The sequence below is a fragment of the Poecilia reticulata genome, linkage group LG13 (assembly GCF_000633615.1).
Source record: "Poecilia reticulata strain Guanapo linkage group LG13, Guppy_female_1.0+MT, whole genome shotgun sequence".
Classification (NCBI taxonomy): domain Eukaryota; kingdom Metazoa; phylum Chordata; class Actinopteri; order Cyprinodontiformes; family Poeciliidae; genus Poecilia; species Poecilia reticulata.
In genome coordinates, this window is record NC_024343.1 from 15,828,642 (window position 1) to 15,852,191 (window position 23,550).

Below are 23,550 nucleotides of genomic sequence, written 5' to 3' on the forward strand. Positions count from 1 at the left end.
TATACACTGTATATATAAACAATCAGTGCAAACCAATAGTCTTGTCCTTGTTCATTTTCCACGATAGAGGGCCCTCGTGAATCAGTGTCTTCTTGGTCAAATCCAGGTTCTGATGGATGCACAGCAGAAAAAAATAAATAAGTGAGATTTAAGGTTTGTGGACCTATTACTCACATGGTTTTATCCAGTGCATGTTTCACAGTGCAAGTGGTGGTGGACGACAAACAAGCGCATATAAAACAACTTATGTATGTCTCTCGCCTTTAGCTCGAGGATCACTGGGTTGTCTGTCTGCTTTAGAGAGGAGAGGTCCAATCTTCTCTGGTAGTCCTCTAATTTCTGTAGGAATACACAGAAAAATAGGATGAGTAAGAGAGTTTACTAAAGAAGACTGCTGTACGGGGAATAATCAAAAAAAAAAAAAGAAAAAAAAAAAGAGAGGTTGTTACTGTCTCCTTCCTCCAAATAAGGAATCTAAAGGAAACGCATGGAGAAAATTTAACATGATGGCACATTTCAAAAACCCACCTGTTTGTCCTCAGACTCTTTTAAAGCCTGGTTGACGTGACTAAGGATCTTTCTACAGCAATCTGCTGCCTGCTTAACTTTGTGCTTCTCCACTGGATCGTCTGAAAAACATTATGACATCAAGCAGTGAGGACTCTGGTTCTTCGGGCAGCTTCTGGACAAATTAATACTTCCTGTGTTCATTAACACAGGAAGTATTAATGGACACATAATTCTTAGAAAATATAATAAAGCACGGGAGGCATTATGCCCCTATAACAGCTGGTCATATTTTATCATTAAGGCTTTCTCCTCGTGTGAGACCCAAACTCGTGCTAAGAATAAATCGATGGCCCAAATAATTGGTGCCCCATTTCCGGAACTGTGAACTCACTCCGCAGGGCCATTATAATGGTAATCTGTCTTCTAGTCTCGGTACTTCATTAATAGTCGGTGTGTTGCAACAAAATGGCATTTATCACCGCTTTACTGAAACTCAAGAGCTGGGTTTTAATATTAATCACTTTTTATACTGCATTAAAATTTTAAAAGAAACATTTCCTTGTTTTTCTTTTCATGCTGGATTTACCATTTATAAGAATCTAATTGATTTAAATATGACAGGAGAAAAATCTGGACAATTCAAGGAAGCTTGAATTGTCCAGATTTTTCTGGACAAATTGGTGCAAGAAATATTTCAGGTGATCAAACTTTACATGTTAAACCCTGTTTGGTGTATTTATCAAAACAGTTATCCAGAATGAGTACTAAATAACCCTGCAAATATATAGTACACTAGTGTCATCTATAGTATATCAATTGTATTGATAAAGAGTCATGAAACAGTAAGAACTTTTTATCTCAACATACAGTAGCTGACTATTCCAAACCTAAATTTCCAAACATGTTGCTGAATTTTAACCCCATTTTTGTTGCCTAAATACAAACATTTCAGTTAAATTCTTATTAGATCTCAAGTATAAAAGCTGCAAATAGTTTTTTGGTGCCACATTTTCTTAATATGAACATTTCTGACTTCACTTGCAAACTAAAAACAGAAACTGCTTTACTAGATACAGGACAGAGCACAATGGACGTCACTTGACAGTTTTCTAAACAATCTTCTGATCCAAACTGGCAATTTGTGTTCTTTACGTAATATAATAATCCCAAATTAAACTAATCAAAACTATTCAAAACAAAGTTACCGCAATTTGGTTAATTAAATAATTACCAAAGCCAGTTAAAAGACAAAAAGCAGCCCACAAACCCACAGAATAGAACCTAATTAGAACACAAACAAAAAAAAAAACCTGCATCAGCATGACTGCACCTGTGTATCTGACAATGTTGTCTAACAGCAGGGGGTACTTGGTGAGCCGCAGCATCTCAACAGGAATTATGTCTTTTAGCTGCAGTCGTCGACACTGTCTGTTACTCTCTGCCTCCTAAAAATGGACAAATAAAAGTCAGGAGTCCTTACAGAGTGAAATATATTGTGGGGGGGTTGGGAGGGGGGAACCTGTACAATGTAGTGAGATGCATCACGAGTACCTGAATGAATGAGGTGAACCTCGAGTCTTTCTTCTGCTTGGTCTTGATAATCTCCAGCGCAAACGGCTGGTTGCTGCAAAAGGTTCCTACTGCCTGCTTGATCTTCTCCTCCTCGGCACCACTGAACTACAGGGCGGAGATGAAGAGGAGCTCAGTTGGTCAGAAGCATTCGTAATGGAAATCTTTTAGGTGAGCAGCCGACTCCAAGAAAGTGGCCTGACTTATGTCCTTTTGAGCACGGACAGCTTAAGTTTTAATGTGGTACTCGATCGATGCTCAGACCTCAGGGGACCGTTTGCCCTCCTTATCTCCCGGCGCGGGGGGGGGGATTCGGACGAGCCTGCCACTGGATATTTGACTACCTCACACCAAATATATCACGTTGAGATGTGTAGATGTTAGCCAAATCTGGGCCATCTTCGGACATCGTTAAGAAACAAGGCTGCATTTGTTCTCCATGGTGGAAACATTCCCTGTTACTAAGATAGGAAAGTGTTCCTTCTTCACTCTCCTTCTGTCTGGGTTTTTTTTCTTTATAAAAAGTAGATAATATTTGTAAAGGTCAAGGCTTTCTAAAAATTCATACATAAAAATCTCCTTTTTTTTGTTCCTTTTTTAAATGAGATCTTATGAGTAATACTTAACAAAAGCCCGTTCCAGGCTGCAAAATAACTTCTTTTTTTATTGTATCAAAGCATATTTAAGTGTTAGAATGGCTCAGTCAAAGTCCAGACTCTGTGGCAAGACTTGAAACAGTTGTAAACTGTAAACACCATTTTTTTTCTCCATTTGACAATTATGGCTTACTTTCAATTAGTTTGACACATATAATGCTCATAGCAGACTTTGAAGGCTGTGGTGTGAAAAAAAATGGCATAATATCAAATGTGAACATTCCCCGTTTTTGTGTGCACAGTTTGCTTCAGCTACATCATTCAAGCTGTGACCACAGTTTAAAAAAACAATGCCAGAAGAAACCATTTTGACTCACCCACGAGAGCAAGTCGTCCCCCCTCAGATCTATTACCAACGAATCATTTCTCTTCCGTATGGCTGCCATTTGCTCAAGTATTGAAACTGAAAGTCAACAAATGTATCGTTGAAGTGTCTCATTATAAATTACGAGTTAAAGTTACAGAGTACAGGAGTCGCTTTATTGAGTGTACCATGCAGCTGTAGGACCTCTTCCAGGTTGGTGAAGATGTTCTTGATGTCAGCAGGAGGAAGGATTGCGTCTTTGGAAAGCCTCTGGTAGAAAACGTCGTCCAAAACCTTCAGCATCCCCACATGCGCACGCTCCGTATAAAACAACTCTGCGGAAGGCATGAGAGGAGGATCGTATTGTGAGTGCACTCTCATACTGACATGCAAAAGTATTCATGTCTCTTGAATTATTATTTCTTTCTTCATAAACTTGAATGCCTTTTATTGGGATTTTATGTTATACTCAAACACAAGGTTGTTCATAATTGTGAAGTGGAATTACAATGTTACAGGGCATTTGCATTTTTCACAAATTAGTACCTGTAAGGTGCATTTATCCTCCCAGGTCCGTCATTTGCTAGAACCATTTCCTGCTGCGGGCTTTTTGGGTTTTGTCCACCAGCTTTGCAAATCTACAGACTGATGTTTTTTTTGTTTTTGTTGCAAAAATAGCTCATCATCAGTCTTGACGGGATGTTGGGCACGTTATAAAAATTAAAACTAAACCATTCCATTTTTAGGTCTAACTTTTGCTTAGGGTTTTCGTTGCTGCTTGAAGGTAAACCCGCCAGCCAGTCTCGAGCCTCGGATAAGTTTTCCTCCAGGACTGCTAAGCATTTGCCTTCATTTCAGCTTTCCTGTCCCCGCTGAAGAAAAGCATCGTCACAGCACAATGCTGCCACGAATGTGCTTCTCTCGCTGTTTTCAAAGTTCACTGTCCTTCTCACAGAGTGTTTTGAATTTGGACCAAACAGTCAAAGTTTGGCCTCATCAGACCAGAGCACCTTACTGTATCGCTATTAGGAATGACTGGTCTGCCAGTGAAGAGTGCAGTAATTACTTTCTCCTAGATAATTTTCCACAAAGGCCAGATTTATTGTGCGCACGACTAATATTTGTCTTGTCGACAAATTCTTCCACTATGGAAGTAGCTCTATTTGGCTCCTCCAGAGTTCCTAAGGACTTCTTGGCTGCTTCTTTTAATAATCCCAACCAATCAGTTTAGTTCGAAAGGCGTGTCTCGATGTGCCTGCAAGTGTTTGGATCTCTTTCCATTTTCAGATATTGGATTTAGCATTGTTCCATTGCAAAGAAACGTTGCTTTATAAAAGACATTATAAATATGTACTAGATGGAATTTCTAGTTTGAAAGCTAAGGAGTTTAGACTAATCTTGCTTTCTTTTTTCAGATTCTAGGACAAAACGAATCCTGTCGGTTTTTTTAACTTTATTTTGTAGGGTTCAGCTGAGGCTAACTGAGTGAGCCCTTCCCATAAATATGGAAAATAAAGGACGATAGGTTGCAGACTTAAAATCATAAAGCACATACTGCCTTTATATTTACACACTATCTGGTTTTATAAGAGTTGTCCAGTGGAGGTGAAAAGAGCCCTGCGGTAGCATGTGAAATCCCAACCACATCAAACATGAAGAAGACTTATGGACCAATGGACGCTGTTTATACTCACCGTTTATAACTTCTTGTCTCTTAATCTCTTGAGGCCTGAGTCCCGCGAGGACCTCTCGTCCCACCAGATACTGCCAGTTGTGGGGATCGAGCTCAGAGTCTGTCCCCTGATCGTCCTCGCTCTGGACATCTCCGATACCCAATGCCTCAAGTCTAAGACGAGAATAAAGGTCACTTTTCATTGCTCCCTTTACCTTTCAGATTAATCCCAAACGCCAAAGTCAAACGGATCCGCTGCACTCACCTTCTGACCGCCTTTGGTGTCCCGTCGTGAGCCCTGAGAAAGATTTAGTTAAATTAATCAATGACAAAAACGGGAAATCGTCTTGATTCTGATGCAGAATGCATAAAAACGCACCTGTCGCTTTCTCTGTCGTCTTCTTGTAACTTCTCCATGTGATAAAGCTCAGTTGAATCAGGGAATGCTAATCCATCCAGAGGATCAGGCTGAAGGCCGTCACTCAGCCTGGAGGGGGCTGATGTTGGAGTGCCACCTGAAACTGAACCGCATACATTAGCTTAGCTTGAAGAGTTTAGTGTGCTTACACCGTACGCTGACTTAAGTGACTTCATTTTTAGTCAACGAAAGGGTCACAGAAAGGGGAGAAATTTCAACAAAGATGGTTGGTAGAGGTCATCAGACTGGAGTTAAGACTTAGGGTCTGATCTTAAAAGATCCCAGATAAAAAAAAAGGTATGCACAAGTGGGCCCACGGAGATGAAGCTACAAAAATTGTGCATGCAGCTGATTACAGGCGGCATGGTGGTGCAGACCGTCCTATTTAAATGAGGATTTTGGATGGTGTCGGACGACAGAGTGGCCATAAAAGAAAGCTCAGATTGAAAAACATGGACTTGGCAGTATACTGGTAATACCAATGATGCTACATTTCATTTGAAATGAGCAATGCAAAAGTTACAAGAGTAAACGTCTGTCGAGGAGGAAAATATGTTTCTGAATTCTGTCCCTTCGTCACACGGTAATTATATTGTTCATTTATTTTCCACCGTGACAGCAGCGTGCTTCTCTATACAGTGGTACAAAACACCAGAAAAAAATGGTTTAAAATCCATCAAAAACAAAGTTCTGAACAGCTTTATTCGACAACTCAACAACCACGTGTGTGTCACGGTGGTTTTCACGTTGCTTTAACTGCATAAAGATTGCCAGGAGTCCTGCTGCATTAATCTGTCCCACGCAGACATCTTTTGCCCACACAGTTTTTGGAACATGCAGTACACAAATATAATCTGCACCACCCTTTTGTGGGATTTTTTTTTTTTTTGCAGGCATCCTGACATAATGGTGTTATGCTGCCATAAAGTGAGAGTTGTAATCCTGCAGCTCAAAATTGGCACCATGCAGTTCCACAAATGTTTGAAGTGACTCACCCTAAACTGTAAAGTGTAAAAGCTGCAGTTCAGAGTTTGCTTCCTGATAATTATGCTTTTTAATTTTGCCTCTGGAACCGCTTTACTCCCTTTCCCAAACACAAATGGGAGTTGTAATCAGCATAACGAAGTTGAAATCTGTTCATTGGTTCACAATTCCACCAATTTGAAGGGAATTCAATTTGGTTTCGCAAACAGAGACGTCATGAAACAAACAATTTGACTGTTTTTAATTGCGTTCTGAACTCTACTTTTGCAGTTGGTGGTGATTTGTGTAGCAAAATGTTAATGATTAACTTTATATCAAGCTTATTCCTGCAGTATATTTCAAAGAGTATATTTCTGCATGTACATATATGTAGCTTCACCACCTTATAGCGTAGACATAAACAGCAGAATGTTGAAACTATGACCACTTTATAAAGTGGCTACAAGGCTATTAAACATATTAAACTTCCCAAAAATTAAAGGTTATTTCATTATACTAAACTACCAACATGCTGCAAAACCCACATCGACAACCTTAATATTCTAATTAAATAAGCCATGTTAAAGCTCACCAAAATCAGCGTCTCGGTTTGCATCCACACTGTAAGTGGTGTTACTTGGAGACGAGACGGACAAGGAATGAGTGAGTTCGGGGCCCTCGCTGGACTGGCTGCCCCGCAGACGGCTGCTATCCATTAGCTCAACCGCTCCTAGTGTTGGCTGAGACAGCTGTTTCTGAGGCCTGGGGCGATTTTCCGGGTTTTTGCCTTTTGTTGTAAAAAGAGAAAAAAATATATATTGAGTGCCAGTTTTTTTTTGGTTTTTTTTTACAGCTCACACCAGATAAATACATTCAGGTTTTAATGAGTTACATAGCCATTTTTCCTCCCCACTGATAATAATTGAATCATAATAAGCCTTTCCTGTTTTAGGTTTGTTAGGTCTACCAAAATTCTTTATTTGCTAACTGCCAAAATAACAAGAAAATAATTTCCATCCTTTCTTTGCGTTCTGAAAATAACTTAAGTGTCCTTAGCATTGCCTTTGACGTATCTGATTTGGGTCAAATGTTTTGGTGATCCTCCCAAAAGCTTCTCACAATAGTTTGCTGGTTTTTTTAGCCCATTTCTCCTGATTAAACTGGTGTAGCTAGTTTTTGTTTAGACTGTCTTGCATGTACACACCTTTTCAGCTATGTCCACAAATTTTCTATGGCTCTTTGATGACCAGACCAAAAAGTGCATGTGTAGGCAGTAATTTGTAATTGTAAATTGGCAGAAAGCTGATGGATATTGTTAGTTTAGAGAGCCGCCAGTGCCCGATCTTCGATCGTCACGCTGCTGTCTTGAGATGTCGCTTCAATGAAGCGACATCTCATTGAAGCGACAATGAGATGTCGCTTCTGTTGTTTTTTTTTACTTACAATAAAATAAAACTTGTATTGTGAAATGCAGCAGTCCCTCTTGCAGCAAAACACCATTAAACAGCACTTCACAGCTGAGGCGATCTTCACTGGCTTATAAATATCTTCACTTTTCTTCCAAATGTAACAATAATTACTACGGCCAAGTATTTCCACTTTAGTTTTATTAGACCACAAAATATCTCTCCAAAGTATAAGGCCATTGTGAGTGCAATTTGAAAACATAATCCCCTTTTTTTAATGTCACTATTGGAGTAATGGCTTTTTGCTCTCCAAGTGTCTTTCAGCCCCTGTTGGCGCAGGAATTTCTTCACTGTGGATAATGTCTTTCTCTTATCAGCTTCCGTCAGCATATTCACAAGGTACTTTGTTTTTGCTCCAGAACCATGTTTAAGGCTTTCACATCAAAACATGGTTCTCTCTGGGACACAGAACCTGTCTTTGTCTAGCATGTTAACTAGACCTTCCCATTGTTTTCATATTGCCTGTCGAAGGGATTTGTGCAACACAGCTGAGTAGTTTCAAAAACTCCACCGATCACTGAGGCCGCTTACAACAGATGGATTCAGTTTGCAAGCATTGCAGTGTGGAGAAACGGAAGAAGATCGTGTGATTTGATAAGTTCAGAGTTATCCTGTCCTAGAGTGAAGGTTGCTACGGTTAGAAGAGAGGCACATCAAGTGCTGTACCCATCATCCCTAGCATCTACCTTACAAGCTTGTGGAGGCAGCACTATGCTGCACACAATCTGCCTGCAGACCCCCTGAATATACTGAATGACCAGGATAGTCCATCAATGGATTTTTATCACAGGCATATTTCCAAGATAATAATGCCAGAATTTGTCCTGCTCAAATTATGCCAGAGTAGTTAAAAGAGCATGATACATCATTTTCACACATGGATTGGCCATCGCAAAGTCCAGACCTTAACCATGCTGAGAATCTGTGGGATGTGTTGAAGAAGAACCTGCACACCAATCCGACTCTCACTTTCTATCATCTTTAAAATTGTGTCCAAAAAAAAAAAATCAATGCAACTCTGGCCAAAAATATAAAGCAATACAAATCATAATCTACCAAATGGTATCGTATTTTTTAATGTATGTAAACTTCCAAATAAAAATATTCTGGCATTTAGCAGTAAATAAATTATATATATGGTTATATATGGTTTCAACTAGATCTGACAGGCTCCAAAACACACACACCCCCAAAATCAAACACTTACCTGCTGCTTCGATGCGGCTGGGTCGACGCTGAGGTACAAGATTTAAAAATTTCTTTTTTAATCTGTCATCGACTTCTTTATCTGCTTTAATACTTTTCTGCTTAAAGAAGAGGAGGAGACAAAGTGTTACATGCTTGATAAAGGTAAAGGAGAATGTTTGATACGCCAGACGCACACGTGGTACCTTCATCTTAGGGAAAAGACGGTTCAGACCCCGTTTGGACTCCAGATTTCGAGGCTCCTTGACCCTCACACCGAGGTGCTTCATGTACGTATAGATAACAAACTGTATTGTAGTGCTAAAGGAAAATAAGAAGAGTTAATAAATAAGAAGTTTGTTATTTGCAGTTTAACAAAAAAAAAAGAGGCAGCGCTTAATTGTGAATAGCACGTGTATGCATATTGTGACTAGTGCCATATGTCACCCCAGTCCTCGTACAATTTCTAGACAACCCATCTGTGCAGTGCCGAGACCATATGGCATATCAAACGAGAGTGTTTCAATCAGTCACACTTTTGAATAATTTAATATAAACACACTGCATAAATTACATGTTCTCTTTAAGAGTCTGCCCGGGCGCCTTATTTGTAAACTGTGGGAGATGCAAATCGGAGCTTTAATGGCACAAAGGAATTTGTCAGAGTTGCTCAGTCGCCGTGGGAGAAACATCACAGACATATGGTCTTAAGTTAACAAATTACTATTTCTGACATAGTTCATTTAACCCAAGACTGCTTTTAATACCCGATTTAACAAAATCAAAATGTGTAAAGACAGAAGTCACTGGGCTAAAAGACTTCTTAAGTTTGAGACTCAGTCATTTTAAAAAAAAGTAACAATAAAACTCTCAAATACTCATTTAATTAAGAAATGTATACTTTAAACATGTGATAATGAGATATCTTACCATTTGTCTTCCTCTGTGGTCTGAGTAGTTAAACTGAAAGGAAAACAAAAATATACGATTGAACAAAAAGAGACATCGGTAGTATATTTCTGCTCAACAATCCCAATGACTTTTCATCTAAATGTATTTGTATGGATACATTTCCAGTCAGATGTTTGCATGCTCTCATCTTTTGCATAAACATCATTCCAATTACAGGCTTCAAATGCTTTAAGGGAGAAACAATCCTGCATGAATGAACTCGATGGGTTCTGTCATGACAGAATTCTTGGGTGTCCGTGCATGATCTGACGTAATACACGCCACCACTGAATTAAACAGCAATTCTCAAATGTATGCATATGCTGATCTAATCTTCTCATAAAAAGCGCTAAAGTTCTAGAACGTTACTTCAACTTGATGTTATTAACGACTATTAATTTGTTGCAAATGATCAGGATTGCCTGAAGCTGGGAGTTCCTCTTTGAAAGTAGAACTACGATTTGTTTCAGTTTAATTTGGATTGACAGGCTTTCTGCACACTTTTTACGAGAGAGCTAAAGATTAGAGACTCTGACTCAAATTTACAGAGTTCTCAACCCTATAAGGCAATTTAATTTGTAAAAATAAATAAATAAATAAAATCACCAATAATTTATGAGATCTTTCTACAGAGATCACATTTTGGAGATAAAACCTTTAAATACAGACTGCATGCAAGAAGTAGCATGGATGGATGAAAAAAAAACTGCCTAACTGCACTTCAGGCAGTCCTAACTTGAACTGGTAGCAGGGTCATGATGAGGGTCCGTCTCTCTACTAGAGGTTCCTCGCGCAAAGCACAAAGCAGGCGATATAATATGATTATATTTGGCCAGAATACTGCCAGAGCGTTGATGCTGGTTGCACTCAACCAAAGATTAGTGCTCAAACATTTGAGTTTTTATGTCTAATTTCAAACTCTGTAATGAAAAAGAAAAAGCAAATTCCAGCTTTTAATTTTTTTTTTTCAGTTCTGTGATCATTTCAACTAGGAAAGAAAGACATCTAAAACACATCGTTAAAAAACCTACATTTATCATTTTTAATGACTGCATGTCAACGTCAGACCGGAAATTCATCTGAGTGAGCGACTCACAGAATGTCATCTATTTTAGATATGATGTTTTCAGCGTATGAACGTTCTCGCTCAAGCGTGACGCGATCTCGGACTCTCTCTTGGTCCAGTCTGGCCAGCTCAGCTTCAGCCACCGTTAGGCCCATATTGCGCTTCTGCCTGAAATTCAAAACATATTTTTACCCACCAATGCACAAATAATGTATATTTGTGCATTGATATCAACAATTCACAGTTTGAACTTTAAAACAGTTTACGTAAGTAGCTGCCGCGTTAGAAAGGAATACAACAGTCAAGAGCGACCAGGTTTACCTAAAGTCCTCGAGGTGTTTCTCAAAATCCGCTAGCAGAGAGTCCTGCAGCGTTTGAACATGTTGCCTATTTATTTCCTCTGGTATCAACTCCGTCCGCCGCCGATCTTCCAAGAAAAAAAAAAAGAAAACTCTTTAAATACGCTAAACGTAAGGTTAAGAACTCACACTCAAACAAAAATGATCACACAAAGCAGAATTTTCACCAAGTTTCATAAGCACAATGACAGTTACCAAGATCAGAGGAAACAGATTCAGGAACAGGAACCTTTAAATTCTGCAACAGAAAATGTTTTTAAGTCAGTTGGTTGCAATGATGCCATTTTAACATGTCAGCGCCATAATCGATATAAATGTTTTGCCAGAGATTATGGTCATGTTTGGCCAAACATGTGACTGATTCAGAAAAATCGAACTATTAAATATTTAATAACAAACATGTTAAGAGTAATTTCAGTAGCACTCAACAACTTTCATGTGAAAATGTAACTCATGTTCAACGTGAGCGACTCACTGCTCCCCGGTCCATAAAAAAAGTGTGGAGGTCCATGAAAACCCGTCGGGTCTCTTTGGAGTTGGTCTGCTTGTAGAGCTCGGTATAGAGGTAGCACAACTGAGAACCGGAGCAGTAGGATTCATTTAGGGGACGTCAGGTTGCATTAAAACAGACAACAACCGTGCTTAAGAGAGTCTCACCACAGGAGCAGGTTCGAACTGAGAGATGACATAATGCAGGAAGGCTGCGAGGTGAGCCGGACGAGACTTGAGCTGCTCAATACTGTTAAAGCTGTCGCACTGGCCGTTTGTCTGAAACACATGCACGTCCTTCTTTAAACTTGCTTTTGCAAGGGTACGTTTGGGTGTGCTTATAGTACATCTGTAATGTACGACACTCATGTGAGCAGCAGCCTGTAAAAAAAAAAAAAAAAAAAAAAGCCCACCTGCTCTTGGTCTCGACCGAAATAGTCGTCTTCAGCTCCGATAATTTGCGAGATAACGCGAGAAGAGGAGGGACTGCTGAGTGCGGGGGGTGACAGAGAGTCCTGTAAAAAAAGAAAGAAAAAAGAAAAACACGATTAAACATGTTAGTCTCTCCACATTAAAACTTTCCATACATTCATCATCATAGGCGTGATTCTCCTTTTAGCTCCTTCTTCCAGGTTAAAATGATGCTGTTACACAAAAACTGGTTGCAAAAGTTTGAATCTAATCTGCATTTTCTCTAATTGCACGTCAAAATAATATGTACAGGATCAAGTCTGCTAAAATGTATTGCAAATACAACATTCCAATGTTAGTCTCAGCAATATTTATAATGCAAAGCACTATTTAAAATGCAGCAATTGTTAGCTAATATATGTTAAAGGTCATAAACTTGCATTTCATGTGCTAATGTAATATTTGGACAGTGTCGTGGAAGTAGGCGCTCACACTGGACACTAATGACAATATCCAAAATGCTAAAGGCCACAGAAGAAAAGAAGAAAATAGGCATCTATCGCAACGGATCTCATCATTGTCAATAAATACCAATATTACTTCAATCGTAAGACTTTCTAATATTGTTCAGGCTTATGTACAAGCATAGCCATAGTTGGATAAATGGGCATTATCAGTCTGAAGAGAGATATTTTGTACTGCCATTAGCAATGTTCTGCTATAATCCTCATTGGACATTTAACCACTATTCTTTAAAAATAAAACAGGTGAAGTTCCTTTAAACTGGTTGCTTTACTTCTTTACAAAGACCTGATCACAGTCAATACATTTTTTTAAAGAGGATTTTACTCAGGCCCATTCCATAAGCTTAATATTATTTTTGCGTTATCTTTTCCAAACGTAGTTTTAATTTGTGCTACGTATCACTGCCTTGTTGGAAAAATTTATTGTGTTCAAGTTACAAACATCTGACTCAAACTGTCCAACTAACACAAAATGACATTGTTCAACAACCAGGAACCACAGGCCTATCATGAACTAGAGCCTGCTAAAAACACCAGCGTCAGTCACTGCCTTCGGTGAAGCCAGACACCACGAACCAACTGAGACAACTGAGAAGAAAAAAAAAGCTGCTCAAAAATGAACACATTCAGTTTGCAGTAGTCCACACATACAGGCCAAATGCCTTCAGGAGGACAGTTTTAAGGTCGGCTGAGACGAAAGCTGGTCTATCTGACTGCAGTTTTGAAAGGATTTGGTAAGGTTTCCAGCGGGATGAGGGTCATACTGAGGATCCAGCTTTTTGGCAAGGGGTGCAGCACATGGCAAAAAGTTGGTTGAACAATGAAAGTAAAGAGCTACATTCAAACTGTCTGACTTCACCACAAATCTACAGCTAGTTGGGTGAACCTTGTCATATAAGGTCTCTAAAACAAATCAAAACTGTTTTGTAAACAAGTAAAGCAGGTTAACTGTATGTGTACGGATTAGTGGACAGTTCAGTCACCAGGTCAGTGGTGTCCTCCGTCTCTGGGGAGTGGCAGGAGTTGAAGCTGTTTCGGGGTGTGCTCTTTGGGCTGGGGTAGGAGAGCTCTTTTGGACAATGACTTTCTGGAGTCGCTGGTCTAAATATCTGGAAACAAGATGGAAAATAATGAAGCATTTTTAAGCAATCCGTATTTACTGAAGGAATAATAAAACACAGAAAAAATACAGTTGCAAAATACTGCAACTGGTTAAAGTTGTCTTCCAGGCACATAGTGCCATTTTGTAGCACAATAAAGTAACTGTGTCACCTTCAGTTGTTGTTAAAATGTTGCATAAATCAAACAGGACTAAAAAAAAAATTTGACTAATTTGATGCCTTGAAATTGGCCTCTTGTCTTTTTAAGAAGACACTCCACATTATGCCATTAACGACTGTTCTTAAGAGCAAAACTCGCAGTATGAGAGAATAACATTACAACATAATGTAAAGCTCAAACAATTGATTTTGCATAATAGCCACCCCTCCAATAACACATTTTATCTTGTTTTCTGTCAAACCAACACGCGAAAGAAAAGTCGATGCATGCATTTCAATTACTCTGTAAACATGACGAGTGTTTAAGCATCATGAATGAAAGTCGGTACTTACGGGAGTGCTGCTCCAGGACAGATCTGTGCTATTGTCTGCTTTAGGGGTGTGCGTGCGGTCCGTCTCGTACGTGCTACTGTCGTCTGCATCGCCACCTGAAACAGCCTCCTGCAGATCCATGCGAAACTTGTTACAATTTTCAACAGTCAAAAGCTGGTCACCATCCAAAGAGTGTAACACGTTACTGTGAGCAATCTAATGAGTAAAATGGTGAGGTTTATTACATTTCCAGAATCTGGTTTAATGAAATGTAACTGGCATGCAGCATCCAGAAACAGTTTTAAATAGCACGAGAGATGCAAAACTCTCTGCCATGCAGACACAAAAGAGTGGCTTCCCACAGAGGAAGCTTAATCCTTTGATGAGATTAGGATGTCTGGAATGATCCCCGAATGTGCTACACAAAAAAAAAATTATACAAAGATTGCTGGGATATATCTGGTAGATCTGTGTCAGTAATTTCCTGTTTTCTGGGCCAAATATGAAAGCCGGTACCTGTGTTGTTTCGGTGGACTTTAAGAGCTGACCCTGCAGCTGAGGAATGTGTTTTTTAGCTTCCTGGATGTCCTTCAGTAGTTTGGGGGAGGGGTTCCTGCTGTACTCCTCTTTCATTGCCTAGACGACGTGACAAGAGCAATCAAAACAAACGGCAGGTTTCAGGTGTTTACGCACAAACAGGCGAACACGCACGTACAAAACCCTCAAGAAATAACCACGCAACTTCTTCCAATTGTCACGCGTGATAATCGCATGAATCTATATGGTGCAAAGCAGAACATAATTATGAAGAGGAAGGAACGGAATACGTGGTTTTCACAGTTTTTATTACAACTAAAAATATATATTTTTTAAAAATGTGTCATGCTTTTTAATTTACCCCCCCATGAGTCATGGTTCTGCAGAACCACATTTTCCTACAACTCCAGCTTCTCTTCAAACTTCAGTCATTTTTTATTATTTTTTTTGCTTAAACTCACTCAGACTGAATGGATACTGTCTGTGACCATGAACTTGTAATTCTATACAATTGGATTCAGGCATAGACTTTGACTAGGCCATCCGAGCACATAGAAATGCTTTGATTCAAATCACTTCGTTCTAGCTCTGGCTTTACGCTCGAGGTTCTCGTTCTACTTGAATGGGCATAGAACAAGTAATCTTGAGAAATTATTAGGTTGCGACATTTCTAACAGAGGCTTTATACACAAATGGAGCTAAAAGTCAAGAAGAGCAGCTCATTACCAAGGAGACGCCAAGTTTTAAGGTAAAACACAGTAGATAGCAGCCATTATTATGCAAACCTGTAGATCCTGCTGCTCTTTTGAGAGCTTCTTTTGCAAGACGTCAGTCCTCTGGTTGCACGCACTGCCGTTTTCTTCCTGAGGGTGGCAAAGGTGGTAATCGATTAGCCTAATTCTGCTTACTCAGTGCAACCAGTGCTATAGGTTTACGCGAGGAACACACAAAGGCAGACATGACAAACATTCTAAAGATTTAACACATCAATAGAGATGCTGCGTTATAACTGAGAGATTGGATATAGATGCAGAATCTGCAAGTAATTTTTGTCAGCGAGGTAATAGAGTGACAATACATTAGATATCTTTCGTACCCATGACGGTTGGAAGGGGGAGAGGCGGTCCTGAGGACTGTAGGGGCGCTCTGTTGCTGGAGAGTTTGGAGAGGATAAGCTAACACCCAAGATGTCAGGCTCTGCTTCAGGCAACGGGATCTGGGCTAGTCCTGGGGGGCGCCCCAAAACCGTGAGCGCCACATAGGAGCCCGCTAGAACAGCAAGACAGACGAATTACACAATCTCATCTTCAGCTTTATTCTGTTTATAAATGTGTTTTATTTTGTTTGTTTTTGTTGTTTGTTTTTTTTGGTATGTGTCCAGAGGAACTAACATTTGATAAGTTTCACCACTTCTGTGTGGTTAGAATGTGTGACAAGGGTCCCGTTAACCTGGAAGACAACAGAAGCATAATGATTAGAAATGAAAGAGAGAGAAAAAAAACCCAAAACATTAAAAGCAAAGCCAAGCCGAAATGTTTGACAGTGAAATATTCTCTGAAAGCGGGCAGCAGATGACACTTCATGTCCAGCAGGTGGAGGCATACCGCCACTTTACAGCGCCGACATTGTGACACTTGGGGTTTATCTTCTGTTTCTTTAAATCACGTTACCTTGATGATCCTGTCTCCCGTCTGAACACCTGCCCGCATTGCAGCCCCATCTGGCAAGAACAAAGGAGAAAGAAGCAATGATTCGACTCGAGAGGGAGAACAGAAGCACAACAATTTTCGAAGGAAAATAACAAATACATCTTCCTGGTTAAATTGTAGATATTTCTATACGGCAAAATATTTCATATTGTCTTGGTAGACCAGATGTGGCAAAGGGCCTCTTTTGGAAGACCATAATAGTAGTTATATTACAAGTAGGACCTGTTTCACAGCTCCACCCCAAACAAGGGGATTTAGGCAAGAGACGGGTTATTATAGGAGCCACGTCTGACTATACTCAGCAGGGCAAAGCTAGTGTAGTTTGTAAATCCAAAAAAAACAACCAACAAGGCTTGGCAGTGGCCATTAACTGCAGCAAAGGTCCTAAAAAGGCTGTGGGTAAACATTCGACCATTACAAACAGCTATTATCTATTGTTATATTTCCACAGTACTTGCTTACTAAATGTTGTTGGTCTTAGCTTAACCGCACACCTGATAATAAGGAGGGCCAGAGACCAGCTTTTTAAACTGTTCTCTTTACATTGCCTTATCGTCTAATTGTTTTGTTTGTACATCAAATAATACATTTATTCTTTGAAGGTGAGTTTCTATAAATGTAATTAGTACTTCACGACTCCCTGTTTTCCAAGATTATAAACCCAGGTTAAAGCCCCATTTCTCTTAATGAATGGCCACAAGACTAAACAAACAACAAAACCATCTTCTCCACTCAGTGAGGAGCTAGGAAGGTGAATATCCAACATGCAGCGTCAGAGAACTGCTACAATGAGTGACGTTGATGAGCGAGTCTCCATTAGACGCTATCTACATGCTAACAGGTTGTCTGGAAGGTATAATAGGAAAAAATGCTTTGCTATCCTGTCATCACAAATGTAAACATGGGCATTTTGAAACTAAGACTCTGCTTTTCAGCAACAAAACATTCCAGGTGAGTTTGGCACTAAAGAACAGATGGGCATGTGACGAAGCACCACTGTTTTGGTAAGGTGGAGGACCGGGGTTGCTGTGGGCCTCTTGCTGGTGCAAATCTGGTGAATTCTGCCAGAAAACTGAATGTTTGCCGTCATACGTTTTAGCGGGACAAGGACTCAAAACCTACATCCAAATCAACACAGAAATGGTTCAAAACATGAAAAGGCTGACGTTCATTAACAGATATACTCACAGACCAAAAATCTGAAGAAAAACATATGAGATGAATTGAAGAGAAGGTGGAGGGCAATGGTTAGCATATGACTCATCAGGGACATTTATTCACACAGTTGGACAAACACCAAATGCGTGTTTCTTTGTTTCAGAGAGAGACAAAGAAACACGATCAATTAAAACGCAGTAAATAACCGAAGGCAGTTCCGCATAAAGCACAAAACCAAGAAGACACATATTCCACACAAGTACGCCGACTCTACATATGTATGCATCTTTATAAATAGGCCTGGGTAAGACCGCGTTCTGTATCGTCTAATAAACAGGAGCACATACAGCAGCTCAAAAAGCATTGATGACCGTGCAACAAAAGCCCAAAAAGAGTTCCCTCTTCTTCTTTTTCTGTCCACAGCTGCACAGCTCATGTGATGTTTTTAGAAACCTGACAACAGAACTACATCACTTTCTACAGGCACTGCAGTGACTAACTACCTTCACTAAGAACAAGCTGCAGCTACACTGACACTACTGTGCAGAACATATAGCTTACTGCTCCATTGAGTGTGGAATCAGATACATTTTAAGAATCACATCAATCATTCCAGGTATCGATATTTTATACAAGTTCGCGAGAAGCTTTGTGAACCTGATGTCTAGGCATAAAAAGGAACCCATATCTCTTCTGTGACAGCTCAGACCAGGAGTTTTCATTGCAACATCTGGTTTTTCTTCGTTTTTAAAGAGCTACACACTCCACTCTACCTTCTTTGACCAGCTGCACAAACACAGGGTTGTCACCGCTGACAGTAAGCCCAAAGCCATTTTCATCTTTCTGAATGATCACACATCGCTGGACCAGACCTGTAAAGTGAGACAGGACAGAAAACACAATACAGTAAGTACATAAAGACTAGGAAGTAGATAAAAGATGGCACTTTGAAGTTAGAAAAAAACAAACACTGTGACAGAGGAATACACTACAAGTCGTATGTTCTCGTTCATGATTTAATTTAAAATTACCAAAGTTTTCTTTAACATTTTAAGCTTAACTAAACAGAAAGTTGATGTAGTTTGAGTTTCACATCCCTACATGTAAATAATAAAATTTAAAAAAATACCAGAATTTGTTTGTTCCTCCTACCCCATTAGTCACACTGAAAGCAGTCTCAAAGGGAAATTTGTGTAACCAGAATGGTCAAGAGAAAGAAGCTATGAAGCTGATAGATGTGAATAATGCCTTTAAACAGCTGCTGTTAGAACATACATTAAGAATCTTGAAATGGAAACAGTAAAGATTGCTTGATGCAAATAATACTTTATGTGTTATGGTAACATGGCAATAGCTCACTTAACTTTTGTGACGTTTTATTTTAATATTGTCTAATTATGGAATAAGTTGAATGAAAATGATATATAATGTTCTTTTTTTTTTTCAAACAAATAAAATTCTGGCATGCGTGGAATGCATGTATTCAGTTTGCAGAAGCAATTTTAGCAATTCTCCTTGGTTTCTATTTTTATCGTTTTTGCACATGTACCTAATTCTTCTTTGCATATTAGCTAAGGCTCAGTCAGCTGGGATATATTTTGACATTTCGGCCACAAATTTTCAATTAGATTTAGCTCTGGGCTTTGACCTGGACATTCTGCCACATAAAGATGGCTGGATGTAAATCACTGCATTTTAACTTTGGCTGTATGTTTAAGGTAACTGTCCTTCAGAAGTGCGGACATTGGCCTCAGTCTGAGGCCATTAACTGTTTGGGACTTAGTGATGACGTTTGTTCACTAACAGAACAGTTTGTGTTATACTGAGGTTAAGTTGGCCAAAGGTCAATTCCTATTTTCTTACCTGGATGGTGCTTGAAAGCAACTGGCTGCCTTGAATTTTATTAATGGATATCACAGTAAAGGAGGAGGCATATAAATGCACAGAACACATTTTAGATTCTTCTTTCCACTTCACATTATTTTACTTTGTGTTGGTCACGTCAGTAATCGTTAAATATGATGAGGTCTGTGACTGCAAGTAAAAGAATGTCACCAAGTTCAAAGGGTTTTAACACAAGGAACCGCATCCTGAGATCAGAAAGATCAAAATAGGAACGTTACTTGACAGGTTTTTCATTTCTTGCTTTGTTTTGTGACCACAGCGAAAGGAGCTTATCTCGTGTGGATGACAAGAGTCAGACTAACCAGAAAGCTAATGAGAACACAGTTGTTAAAAAATACAAAATAAAACAATTACTCTTAAAACAACAAACCTTCGTACACCTTTTAAGAAGCAGACGTTAAACATGATAACTTATTTCTTCCAGTAGATTTTATGGTCAATTCAGCAACGGCAATAAATATGTTCACCAAAAAAGGGTTAGATGGGGGGTTGGAAATTGGAGGGGCCAGCAGCAGCAGCTCTTATAAGGGAGGCAGGCTAGGGAGCCAAATGGCACAGTCTGGGGGGGAGGGGGTGGTGGCTGGTGGAAAAGAAGGTTAGGTAGATCTGAAAGAGCAGGGGGATGGGAGGGGATGAGAGGGCAGGGGTGTCAGGGAAGCGGATAAAGCCGTTGGGGGAACAGAGCTGGTGTGAATCTGCCTTTAGATCTGATTTTCTATCTTTCGCTGAAATGTTCAAAATCTTCAGGTGGCATGAACAATGGCAGTGAGGGATTTGAGAGTGGCCTTGTAATTACTGCTCAGGTTAAACCATCTGAGCTCATGCATTATTCAAACGCTCAACTCATATGTAATCGGCACCCTTCACTGAAACACATGGGAATATCCTCTGAGGGACAGACTGACCTTTAAATGCAGCCGAGGTGCTTTCGGCATCACAACGCCAAAGGAAAGGAACCAAAATCAATAATGCGCGGCTCACAAAATTCAGGCACTTTTCCTTACATCTAAAACTGAGGCAAATGAAACCCGTATATTATTTTTTGCTTGCGATGAATCCCTGAAGTTTGATTTGTATGGTCGCTGAAGCAAGGGAAGAAGCAAAAACAGACAAGACACACCTACGCTGTCCTAATAATGACAGGAATGTGTTATCTTGATCATGCTTTCTAGAAAGCAACTGAAACGTTGTCACTGCGGACCGCTCCGTCTGACAGCAGCTTTAACAATGTGTTCTGTCAGTGGGCTTTATATAACTTCAGGCTATTGCTATGAGTCATTTGATTAGAAATCTCAAATTAACTGACTGTGTGGGCCATTGCAGTGTTGAAACAAACTCCCAACTGATGCGACAGGCATGAGAGGGCAGTCGAGCAGAGCTACAGCAGCACTGACACCGCGAGGACGACGGCGCCCCATAATGACCCCGTTAGCGAGGATTCAGGAACTGAGGCGTCACACCAACCATGAGCTTAGTTTTATACCGGCCACGGGTCAAGATGAGAATCTCACGGTCTGACCAACTTGACTAAAAAAATACCAGACTTTTAGGTTCACAGAGTGTTTTGTCATTCAAACCAGAAATTAAATATTACAGTATTTATTATTATTATAGTAGGAAAAATGTTTGCTTTAACATTTGATTATTCTTATCTGACCGAAAAAAATATATAAAATGAGCACATTTTATTAGTTTTAACTGCTTATCGTGGAGAGTATCACACCTTTTTGCCGTTCTGCTCAACACCAGTAAGCTCATATCGAGCTTAATTAATTGGGATGTCATCTTCGCTAGCATTTCATTGAAAGGACTTTAAACCACAGGAAGGGTATGATAGATTTTAAAACATCAACGTACTGGGAAAAAATATATATAAAGCCCATTTTTCTAAGGCATTAACAATTTCTAGTAATAATATATTCAATAAAGGTTTAACTGATCCAAGAATAAACTATTAAAAACATTCAGAATCCATAGTGACATGGCTCTTGTATTAATAATTAAGTGTTTACAATCATCCTGTTCACCAGTTTAATTGGTCTGATAAAATACTCTAATTTGAAATGCCATCTATTCATTGCCTGGAAGTGGAAAATCCTACTTACCAGAAATAAAGGCTTTCAAACATCCCTGTGTGTGTCATTTATCTATATAATGTGTTTTACTTAGAGTTGAAAGTTCCTGAAATAAATGGACTTTTCAGTAATATTCTAACTCATCGAATGGGTCAACTTATTAAGTTTTTAAAAGTCACAATTTCAAAATTGTTCAGTTCTCCCGTCGAACCAATCTAATGTTTCAAAGTCCCTTCAATAAGAACTGAGGTACCACGGACATTACTGCCGTGACTGTGAAGAATCTTATACGTTCCCATGCCTAGGAAACAACAACATATAGGTCAAACATAAAAATATTTTAGCTGCATATCTTTCAATAAAATACTTATTATTCACTTTCTGGCATAATTCTCAATGTTTTTTGCTTACAAAGTCTGTAAATTGCACGCTTATGTAACTTATCTCTCCGGCTTATCCCCTTGATTTGGTGCCCAGATCCAGACTTTGCATCACGCAGGCTAAAATTCACATTTTAGCCCGGCCATTCGTCATTTTCTATCGACAACTTCACACCAGGACGTTAATGCCGGCGATCGCACCACGAAACGTCTTACCACAGGATTCAGGCTTCCCCTCTGCAAGCACACTGTTGTTGCCACTCTTCTCCACCACCAGAGCTTCTGCTCACAGCCCCCACCAGAAGCCAGCAGCGCACAAACACGTAAACAAAAATAAACGACAACCAACACATGAGAAGGAAACACAAAACAGGAAAGAGAAAATCATGAGGAAGAAACAATCATGGGAGAAGAAAAACTAAATGAACAGAAAGGGCAGCACCCCTCAACTGTCACCCATTGACTTACACTTAAGTCAATGAGTGCATGAGGACGTCGGTATCCTCATGACAGTTAAGGGGTTAAATGAAAGTCATTAGTTTGGAGAAAAGACCACAACCAATGAAGGGTTTTAAATTTGAAGATATAAATCACAAGAGTCCACATCTGTGTGATGTTGTATTCTATCTACTGCCCATGACTACATATCCAAACCATTTAAAAAATTGTGATAAATCAGCCGAAAGCAAGAGAACAGTTTATGCAACATGCACATACAACATAGACAAGCAGAAACCTACAGCATGCAAACATGCTAAAATGTACAATGAATTCAAAAGTGGTTTTTTTTGTTTTGTTTTTTTTTTAGATAAAGGGGAACAAGTCAGTGTAGATTTCAAATAAATATAGCTTCTATCCTCCCCGTCTGTGGTGGTCATTTCAGACATGGCGGTAACTGCCACTGGAAATCATATAAATTTATTTGCAGCGACACAAAACAATATGTGGTGAAGAGCGTATCTTGTTGAGGAAAACAAAACAAAACAACAAAAAAAAAACAGTAGTGTTTGTACGGCTGCATGACAAAGAGATAAGCCACCATGTGCTACAGAGGATTTTCTGTTTTGTTTTGAATACAAAAGCCTTAATCAGATCCTTCGTCGTTCTGCCCCGGCTGATAACGAGACCTGAGGGAAAAGTCACAATATTGCACCGGACTGATTTTGGGATCGCAGCAATCTCACCCTGCAAAGATCTGAGATTGGACTGAGGAAGAGACAGAGAGGCTTTCTGTGTCCTTCATGCACAGTTTAATAAAGATACTTGCTCCCCAACAGATTTCTTCTGCTTTTTTGTCACGCTAAAATCTTTCAGTTCATCAAACTAAAGCTAAAATTAACTCATTTGTGTAAGTACAAAAGACAGTTATGCACTGATGATCTTATTCACTAAGAGACAAACCTGACCTGATGCGAACAAGTAATTGCCCCCTAAACCTAATAAATAGTGGTGTCACCCTTGGATAGAAACAACTGACATGAAGTGTTTGAGACAACTGGCAAAGAGTCTTTCACATGACAAGGAGAAATTTTGGCCCAATCTTATTAGCTGAATTAATTTAATTCAGCCACAGCTGAGAGTTTCCAAGCATGGTTGGATGTTTAAGGTCATAGCACACCACCGCAGTGGGATAGCCACTCTAAAGTGGACA

The 23,550-nt window shown here is 39.5% G+C and overlaps 1 protein-coding gene across 6 annotated transcripts in view; it reads right to left on the bottom strand.

The window, feature by feature from the left end:
• Nucleotides 1–18: 18 nt before the first annotated feature.
• The window catches only part of arhgef12a (Rho guanine nucleotide exchange factor (GEF) 12a), a 55,281-nt gene continuing 31,749 nt past the window's right edge, over nt 19–23,550 (bottom strand). For 3 of the 6 annotated variants that reach the window (XM_017308380.1, XM_008425657.2, XM_008425654.2), the window contains 29 exons: nt 22,116–22,181; nt 18,313–18,411; nt 16,343–16,392; nt 16,064–16,121; nt 15,769–15,941; nt 15,458–15,535; nt 14,652–14,771; nt 14,157–14,264; nt 13,527–13,652; nt 12,022–12,123; nt 11,777–11,887; nt 11,595–11,693; nt 11,315–11,357; nt 11,082–11,187; nt 10,791–10,928; nt 9,674–9,706; nt 8,950–9,064; nt 8,766–8,865; nt 6,685–6,879; nt 5,091–5,232; nt 4,977–5,009; nt 4,734–4,885; nt 3,228–3,374; nt 3,053–3,138; nt 2,062–2,187; nt 1,841–1,955; nt 529–629; nt 262–339; nt 19–109 (listed from right to left, as the gene is read on the bottom strand). In XM_017308380.1, coding sequence (XP_017163869.1) covers nt 23–109; nt 262–339; nt 529–629; nt 1,841–1,955; nt 2,062–2,187; nt 3,053–3,138; nt 3,228–3,374; nt 4,734–4,885; nt 4,977–5,009; nt 5,091–5,232; nt 6,685–6,879; nt 8,766–8,865; nt 8,950–9,064; nt 9,674–9,706; nt 10,791–10,928; nt 11,082–11,187; nt 11,315–11,357; nt 11,595–11,693; nt 11,777–11,887; nt 12,022–12,123; nt 13,527–13,652; nt 14,157–14,264; nt 14,652–14,771; nt 15,458–15,535; nt 15,769–15,941; nt 16,064–16,121; nt 16,343–16,392; nt 18,313–18,411; nt 22,116–22,181 — 2,987 coding nt within the window. In that variant the 3' untranslated portion in view covers nt 19–22. The remainder of the gene's footprint in view (nt 110–261; nt 340–528; nt 630–1,840; nt 1,956–2,061; nt 2,188–3,052; nt 3,139–3,227; nt 3,375–4,733; nt 4,886–4,976; nt 5,010–5,090; nt 5,233–6,684; nt 6,880–8,765; nt 8,866–8,949; nt 9,065–9,673; nt 9,707–10,790; nt 10,929–11,081; nt 11,188–11,314; nt 11,358–11,594; nt 11,694–11,776; nt 11,888–12,021; nt 12,124–13,526; nt 13,653–14,156; nt 14,265–14,651; nt 14,772–15,457; nt 15,536–15,768; nt 15,942–16,063; nt 16,122–16,342; nt 16,393–18,312; nt 18,412–22,115; nt 22,182–23,550) is intronic. The other 3 variants (XM_008425656.2, XM_008425658.2, XM_017308381.1) reach the window with 3 other exon arrangements.